The sequence below is a fragment of the Cynara cardunculus genome, assembly GCF_001531365.2.
Source record: "Cynara cardunculus var. scolymus isolate 2C chromosome LG 16, CcrdV1, whole genome shotgun sequence".
Lineage (NCBI taxonomy): Eukaryota > Viridiplantae > Streptophyta > Magnoliopsida > Asterales > Asteraceae > Cynara > Cynara cardunculus.
Window position 1 is genome coordinate 1,198,066 of NC_037543.1, and position 9,117 is coordinate 1,207,182.

General features: G+C 35.6%; 1 protein-coding gene across 2 annotated transcripts in view; it reads right to left on the reverse strand.

Moving 5' to 3' along the window:
* The window catches only part of LOC112529265 (pyruvate kinase isozyme G, chloroplastic-like), a 20,120-nt gene extending 11,390 nt beyond the window's left edge, over nucleotides 1-8,730 (reverse strand). The window contains exons 1-8 of one of the 2 annotated variants that reach the window (XM_025140456.1): nucleotides 8,329-8,730; nucleotides 6,633-6,884; nucleotides 5,070-5,235; nucleotides 3,947-4,081; nucleotides 3,730-3,840; nucleotides 3,209-3,297; nucleotides 1,982-2,044; nucleotides 433-608 (exon numbers count right to left, since the gene is read on the reverse strand). In XM_025140456.1, coding sequence (XP_024996224.1) covers nucleotides 433-608; nucleotides 1,982-2,044; nucleotides 3,209-3,297; nucleotides 3,730-3,840; nucleotides 3,947-4,081; nucleotides 5,070-5,235; nucleotides 6,633-6,884; nucleotides 8,329-8,556 — 1,220 coding nt within the window. In that variant the 5' untranslated portion in view covers nucleotides 8,557-8,730. Of the gene's footprint in view, nucleotides 1-432; nucleotides 609-1,981; nucleotides 2,045-3,208; nucleotides 3,298-3,729; nucleotides 3,841-3,946; nucleotides 4,082-5,069; nucleotides 5,236-6,632; nucleotides 6,885-7,056 lie in introns of both variants that reach the window. The other variant, XM_025140457.1, reaches the window with a different exon arrangement.
* Between the last annotated feature and the right edge of the window lie 387 nt (nucleotides 8,731-9,117).

Genomic DNA, 9,117 nt, shown 5'->3' on the forward strand with positions numbered 1-9,117 from the left:
ATAGGGATGAAATCGTTTAGGGATGAACGTGTTTAAGAGTTTTAAGAGTTTTTAAGAGTTTTAGCCAAATGCTTTATAATATAGTATATATATATATATATATATATATATATATAAATTTTTTATGATATCTTCAAATTTATATTTTATTCAAAAAATAAAATCATTATTGTTTTTTTAAAAACATATAATCTATACTATCTATATTATATTGTCAAATTTTTATAATATCGTCAAACATATATTTTATTCAAAAATAAAAAAATCATCGTTTTTTCAAAATCACATAAAGCCATATTATAACATCGACTGAGATAAAGAATAAAATGAAATATTAAAAACACGATGTATCTCGCTGCATTGCGCGAGTACGCTTCTAGTCCTCCCTAAAGCAGGTAATCAATAATTGATCAATAAATCCACTGAACTTACTTGCCATGGGCAGTTTCTCCAGAAAGCATGATAGCATCAGCACCTTGTCGTACCGCTATTGCAATGTCAGAAACTTCAGCTCTTGTTGGGGTTGGGTGATCAATCATGCTTTCTAGCATGTTTGTCGCTACTATAACTGGTTTCTGCATGTTTCGGCACCTACGGATGATGTCTTCCTGATTAAACAACAAACAAGTAAATTAATCAATATGGGTTTGAAAAAGTTTTTAACGAATTCAAAATGAAAAAGGTCATTGCATTGGCAGTGTGATCAAGGTTTCTCTATATGGATATATAGATATAAATCTAGAGCTAACTGTAAAAAATGGAATTTCACTCCGAAACATATCTTTAGTTCTTTAAGTTGATAAGTTCATATACAAATCCATAAACATTTTTTGTGTCCCCTCTCTGAAAACAGGATAAGCTCTTAGTTACTGACATGGATTTTTCTTCAATTTTATATTAAGTCCAATCCTAGTTGGATATTAATCCCTCCGTCTCAAAATAAGTGTCTACATTACTATTTTAGTTTGTCCCAAAATAAGTGATCACTTTCAAAAGTAAATATCTACTTTCTCATTATACCCTTTTATGAGAGGGAGAAAATTTCTCACCACAATTAAGGGTAAAATTGTCTTTTCATCAATTAAAAAGTGTAATAATTACACATTCCTAAAACTGTGTGCATTTTTCATTGTAGACATTTATTTTGGGACGGAGGGAGTAAATTTTTTTAGTGATAGGGCCAAATTGAATTGATTGTTTTAGGTGTGAACATACACCCATAAAACATTTGAGGGCCATATTTAGAATTTTCTTTATCCTCAACTTTGCAACCCAACACCATTCAACTTTGTAATCTTTAGATTTTCAACTTTTACTTTGACATACAAGTTTCAAATACCCAGTTTGATTCCTCAAACTGTTACACCTTGTTTCTCAACTACGTTTGGATTTTAATGCCATTTTTGCAGTCCTAGGAGGACTTAGTCTTCTAGCTTATCCCAGACTTGGGGCCTGTTTGTTTGCAGCTTAATGAGCTTAATAGGACTCCTATTCGGTCAGCTATATGTTGACTGTTTGATAGTGGCTTAATGATATAGAAAGTGGCTTATTCAGTAAGCTTCTAGGGAGTCGCTTTATGCAAGAAGCCAAGTTTTTACCAAGCTTGTCCTTCCCAATTAAAAAACATGCTCCTTCCAACTATGAAAAAACCCTCCTAAACAAAAACATTCCCGATCTATACAGACAAAATTAATCCACACGGACAGCTTTATCCATACAGGACTTAATGGAAAACCAACCAAACAGCCCCTTACTGTTAACTGGTTATCTAATGTGGAAAAAATATATGAATTTATAAGGACTAAACTAGACACTGGAGTAATGCTCCACTTATTTTTCTGTAGTTAACTCCATATAACAGAATCCAATAAACGTTAGTTTCGATCTCTAGCAAAGTATAACCATCACTTGTGTAATGTGGTTTATGTAAGTTTAACAAGGAACGTTCATGGTCAAACCTCGGATATTAGATCATGTTTACCTGCAATAATGGGACTTCTTCAATCGGAAGTTCTGCACCAAGGTCACCACGTGCAACCATTGCCTTGAGAAAAGGATAAATAGAGTTTAGACATGACATTTTGTAAAGTTGAAAGCTTTCAAATCATACAAAGAGAAAAATATAGGATAATATTGGTATCATAGACTCGCTCAGCCCTTGATTGGGGTGAACAGTTCTAAGTTTAAGATCATTACATAAGACACAGACACGGACCTAGAAATTTTTTCAAGTGGTGGCACCATTTGACTATAAGAAACAGATATAGGGATATTTTTCACAAAATCATCATTGCTTTGTTGGTTAGTTCATTGCTTTTCATATGTGAGCTCTTGTGTTCAAGTCTTTGATTGCAAATTTTTTTTTAGTAACATAATAAATCTCAAATTAAAAGCTAAAAACTACGAAAATGACACTAACGGTATTCGAACTCGGGTCTAGGGTGGAAAAAAGGCCTTGCAAACCAACTCTACCAAGGGAAACTTGTGTCCTCATTGTAGTTTCAAAATATATATGGTGGCACACAACAAATTGATATAGTGGCACTTTTCACGACACTATAATTTCTTTATACTACGAAGGAGGAGCGAAGCAGTGGCCCGTGCCACCACATGCACCACCTGGTTCCGTCCCTGAATGAGCAGCTGATTGCCAATCACTACATTCAGAAAGGTTTTGAAGAGAGTGGGCAATAACAATGAACAATGGGTTAAATTCATCACAATTGTTTTTATGCTGCTTTTTTTGTCTTGGTATTAAAAAATACCTCAAAGATTTGCGCAATTGCAAATTTACCCAAATGGAATCGAAGTCAAATCATAGGTTTATAAAATAATATCTGATGACCATTCCAAATATGGCGAAGGATCGTGTGAGAAGGAGAGTTAAGGTTAGAAGCGTAAGAAGGGATCTGGACCCTTGATCACCTTTAATCTCAAAACCAGCCATGAATTTCCCTTGATACGGGGATTGATCCGGTGCATCTCATCCTAATGTGCATCCAAGGGGTGGAGGTCCCTTCTTACGCTTCTCACCTTAACGCTCTTTCTCACCGGAACCTAACCCTCCAAATTTTTTGCTTTAAGGTTGACCTCATGGCAAATTAAATATTTCCCCATATTCACCTTCTAACTACACAAAACAGATATGTCCTAAATCATAATGTAAACAGAGGGAGAAAAAGAAGGATAGTAGTTAATAAAAGCTAACCCCATCAGATGCAGAAAGTATAGAAGGAAGGTTAACTATCGAGTCTGCACTTTCAATTTTTACAATCACATGGATATCAGCATTGCAACCTACAGAAGAGATTTCTGAAAACTCAGTCAAAATATACAAAATATAAAATAGTATATAATCGTACAGGAGGTTCAAGGGAAAACCCCCAAAAATGGAAAAACTAAGGGACACCCTGGTAACTGTTAATCTGGACGGTATCCACATGTGCATAAAAGTAATTGAAGTTGTTTCTTTGTTTTATGCATGTTATGCACATGTGCATACAAGTAATTGAATTTGTTTATTGGTTTTATGCATGTGTGCATGTTATGCACATGTGCTACCGGACAAATTGCTTTAAAAAAAATTATGCACATGAATGGTTACCAGGGTGTTCCTCAGTTTTTTTTTTTTTTTTTTTTTTTTGCGGTTTTCCCTGAACTGACCCTATAATCATATTAATCAAAGTAATGCTATAATTAATTATATCATGGCAACAAATAAAACGTTACTCTTCAGATAATCTTTCAGCTCGTGGACCACTTCAGCATCTTTCACAAAGGAGACAGCATAGAAATCAACTAAGTTGTCTACTCCAAACTTTATATCTTCCCAGTCTTTATCTGTAAATTAAACAAATGCAACAAGCAATAAAGGTAAGCAATAAATAGCCCTGAATGAAGAGACTACATATTCAAGCTAATAGAAAATTTTTGGATGCACATAAACCTGTTATTGAAGGCAAAGTTGCACTTTTTCCACGCACGTTGAGATGTCTCCTTGATTTCAATTCTCCACCATCAATTACTTTGCATTTTACTAAATCTTTGGTCTTAGATTGAACAGCCAAGGACATCATTCCCCCTACAAGAAAAAGAATAACTTCAAACATGATATAATAATTTATAGATATGTTATTTGTTCCTTCTTTCCTTGTGTTACAACAAGAATTTACGGATAGTATATACAAATCAATTGTATCATTCTTTACTGCAATAATTTACTGATAGGAGCTCTTGGAGACGCAAGCGAACTAAGGGTTGGATCTGAAGCTAGAGTAGACGAGAGGTAGGGAACTGGAGAGATAGAGCGTGGGAGGTAGGGTTAGGATTGTTGGTTAGAACTTAGAAGCTTGATGAGCTTAATGGACCTGGCAGCGCATTGCTCAACTATACATGATTGTTTGATAGTGGCTTATGATATAAAAATTGGCTTATTCAGTAAGCTTCTAGGGGGGTCATTATGCAGAAAGCCAAGTATGAAAAAACCCTCCCAAAGAAAAACCTTCCCAATGTATGCAGACAGATTAATCCACACAGACATCTTTATGCATACAGGACGTAATGGAAAACTAACCAAACAGACCCTTAGTAAGTTAGGCTAGGGTGCATAGTTCCCATAATTTGGTTTTGCTCGTCTTCTACCTGTTGCTAATCATATGCTATTGCTCACTCTTCACCTGCTTTTCAATTTTTTATCATATATGACTTTCTCTCTTTGTCACACTTCTCACAAGGCAAGGTCTTCAAGGAAATAGCCGCAGGTCAGGTTTGTGTACATCTTACCCTTCCCACCCCCCACCTCCAGGTGGAAAATACCGGGTTCATTTGGTTTGGGTTGGTCTGGTAGCATTCTTTGTTTCAAAGGGGATATTACAAGTAATAGAAATCATGGCACAAAAATAAGTCTCAAGGTGCCTATGTCAAAGAATAGCTTTCCCAATTAACTAAAAATGGAGCAAGCTTGCTCAATTGTTGAATGCTTACCATTTCCTTTGGTCAAGGCAATGCAATGTAAAAATGCATGCATGAGTTGATAAATGCATAGTCAAGCGTGTCGAGGGAAGTCTTACCATCAACCAATAGTATATCTCCAGGTTCGACATCATTTATAAAGTCATCATAATTTACACTAACGGTGTCTTTCATGCTGACCCCTCTTTTAATGGTGAAATTGAATTCTTGTCCCTCCTGGAGGAGAATTGGTTGAGGTACATCTCCACTCCTTACCTCAGGTCCCTGAAGCAACAGGATTTATAACTTCAGCTGTTTATGTATGAAATTTTGTGATAAAGCATTGCTCACGATATCAAATTGGTAGAAGAAGGAATATGCTTATATGTACTTTTCATCTATTGGATTGAAAAACAATTATGTGAGTCATGGCGTTGTTTAACAGCCGTTCTCGAGTCTCAGCTCCAGAGTTTGTCTTGACTTTTGTGCATTTAGGTTTTTGAATCTAAGGGGGTGTTTGGTTGGAGGTATTAAGAAGTAATTAATGGGAATGAAAATAAAAGAAAATGTTTGATTTTCTGTAATAGAACCTGTACACTCCCTAAAAGCCCAAATTTTCATTCTAGGTTAAACTAGGGGAAATGAAAATTCATTCTCATTCTCATACCCTGTCATTTTCATTTTCATTCCCCTGCCTGAACCAAACCCCCCCTAAGTTGAGAACATCAGGGTCGATTCAAAGCTTTGTTTTTCCTCTTGAGCAGTTTGGGTTTCTGAATCTATCTTTATCCAAATTCAAAAATAAAGATAATTTTTCTTTTCTTTTTTTGTTATATTTTTATTTTATGTAAGTTGGTTTTTGTTTCTGTTACTGAAGATGGAGTTGATGATATGAAGATGAAAGGGGTGAAGAGGGGTAATGGATCGGTTTGTTATAATACCATAATTTTTAGAAAGGGCAAAATGCATCAATACGCAACAAAGTTTTACTTAACTCCTATTTAGTGTAACAAAAATCTATTTGCATAATCAATGTAACGAAGCTTTAAAATTTCCTATTTTGTACCCATTTTGACTGATACGTATGGCGTGGATGCCAGGTTATCTTCCCCTTCGCCCTACTTTTTTGTAAACATTTCATAAACCTTTCCTAAACGGGTATCCACATCATCAAATGTTACAATATTGGCAGGTTACCGGTCAAAATAAGTACAAAACAGGAAACTTTGAAACTTTTTTGCATTTTGATGCATTTTTTCCTTTTTTAAAAATTACATATAGTGATATTTTTGTCCACACATGCCTTTATTTGGCCCAATTTTTTGCTTTTTTAGCGAGAATATTTTTGGTGGTTTTTGACACATATAATTGAACTTTATGGCTCATTGGAAACAACAAATTCACGGAAACAACCTCTCGATCCTAGTGATTGGGTAAGGTCACCGTGCATCCTACCCCTTCCATATCCTACTTTCAAGTGGAATTTATTGGGTATGCTTGGTTTGGTGTTGGCCCATTGGAGACAACAAATAGTTCTACGGCCTTTTGGTCATTCATCAAGAATGGCACGGTTGAGTAAATTATGGCGGTGAATTTATTCTATTTCACATCAAACTAAACTGAACCCTAAAAATAACAACAAAACAGGCATAAAGATAATGGATTCCATATAACAAAGATACCTTAGTATCCAACATTATCGCTATAACCTTTTCTTTGAATTGAGCATTGTATTCTTTGACAATATCAATGGTTTTCTGATGTGATGCATGATCCCCATGTGACATATTTAGACGTGCCACGTTCATCCCCATTTCAGCCAACTTCCATATCATTTCACGTGAGCTTGTTGAAGGACCAATCGTACACACTATTTTCGTTTTCCTCTGAGAATCTGATGAAATCTGAGCCTGCCTTGAACTGCTATCACTAGACTGAAACTCAAACAAAGAACTCAAGTCATTGTAAGTGGTTGTGAAAACTGAAAACAGAGACACAAAATGTTTTTTTCTTGGAAGGGTGTCCCAGGCTATGCCTAGACTAATCCCGGCAAATTGTGATTGCAAGAAATCAGCCCTGATAAACTCAGCGGCCACAAAATCGAACCTTGGGCAGATGGGATATTCCATCAAATCTCCCAGGGCCTCAACCTCTGCCGTTCACAATCTCCGATCAAACTATATCTGCCTAGGGCGTTGATTTGGTCTGAAATGGCCACAATCAATTTACATAATCCTGGAATCCCACCGGCAATGAAATCACATGCCAACCAACATCTACCTTCGGCGAAGAACCTCAATGGATCGTCACAAAGCTTTTACGAATCCATCAGTTCGCCTCAACAGTAACGCGTTTGGAATTCCATGTCTTTGCTAGAGTAAGTTAGTAGGTCAAAAATCATTGATTCAAAAAACGGCTTACTCTCAAGTCTCATCTACAGGCTAAGAATATACAACCATAACAATTATTGAATGATTTTCCTCTTTCTAGCATTGCTGGGATAAATACAAGTATGTAATGGATACTTTTGCCATTTTAAACTTAACCTTAGAGCATCTCCAACAGATTCTTCAAAGTGGAGAAAATGAGGATTTTGGGATTCTTGATTGGTTTTGGGCTCCAGCAGATTCTCCAAACTCCAAACTTGGAGAACTCTCTAGAAACTAACTAGAGAGAAATACTTTTTTATTATTCCACATCATTGAAATTAAATGTCTATAAGAAAGAAATAATATTGTATAACATGTATCAAATATTTTAATAATATAATCCATGTTGTAATCAAACTTTTACAATTGAATGCATATTGCTTTTTGAGATTTTGATTTTTGATTGTTGGAGATACTCTTAGTTTTACCTTTTATTCTTCATCAACTACCACTTCAATCAAAATCAATCTTAATCTTAAATCTCTTCTCTTATAAGCATAAAATGCCAAGCTTTAGAATAAGTTAACTGGTGTGCATCAATCAATTCTCAACACCGGATCGAAATCAAACACTCAAAAAAACATCCAATAAACGGCAACAACCTCTAAATTAAACGTGCAAACAGTTGCATATATTGAGCAATAAGGGACGTTAAAGGGAAAACCCAAAAAAATAAGAAAATAAGGAACACCTGGTAACCATTATGCAAGGTATACACATGTTATACAAAAAAAGTGAAGTTGTTTCTTGGTTTTTATACAAGGATGCATGTCATATGCATACCGAACAAATTGCTTACAAATTACTTTGTATGCAACTTGCTTATAAATAATTGAACGATTACCAGGTGTTCCTCTGTTTTTCATTTTATTTTTACGGCTTCCCTGAACCTGAACCAGCAATAACCATAAAAGTGGGAAAAACAATAAAGGAAGGAAGATAGCTTTACAGGAAAAATAGGACCGTTGGGAGAAAAAGCTGGTTCCTGATTCTGTTCAACGATCTTCATCGACTTAATCGGAAACAAAGACACTGATTTCCGAACACATCGTTGTTGAGGCGAACTGATGGATTCGTAAAAGCTTTGTGATGATCTTTTGGACGAAGATAGACGTCGGTCGGAATACGATTTGAATGACTGTGAGATTCCGTAATTCCGTAAATTGATTGTCTCCATTGCAGATCAAATCAACCGCCTCAGCAGATACAGGTTGATCGGAGATTTATGAACGGCGGAGAAGGTCGGAGCTTCGAACGCCGACGTGAAGCGAAGAGGACCGCAGGAAACTGGACTTTGACTGGGCCCACTCTGTTTTTCGGGAATGTTGAGGTGAAATAGGAATCATGGCCCAAAATCCAAATGCCCCAATTTTTCACATAAAATAATTGTGGTGCTTGTATTTTTTATTTTTTATTACATTTTTATAAAATATAATAAAAAAAATTAATAAAAATAATCATTTTCATACTTTGAATTCGTTTCTTAGCTATTTTTCTCCCAAATTTCAAAAATATCACTATCTCTACAAGTGGCACATCTGCAATTTGTGGAGGAATTAAAATGTAAAAAAAAAGGCTTTTCAACCTGCTCTGCAAGTAAATGAACCAAACCTGTAAATTAGATAAAGGTGGTCGCAGACTAATTTGTAGCTTTTGTCCCTGCACTTGCGGACCTTGTTCAGAAACTCTTTTTTTACATTTTGACTCTTCGGCAAATTGAGGAATTGCTACTTGTGGG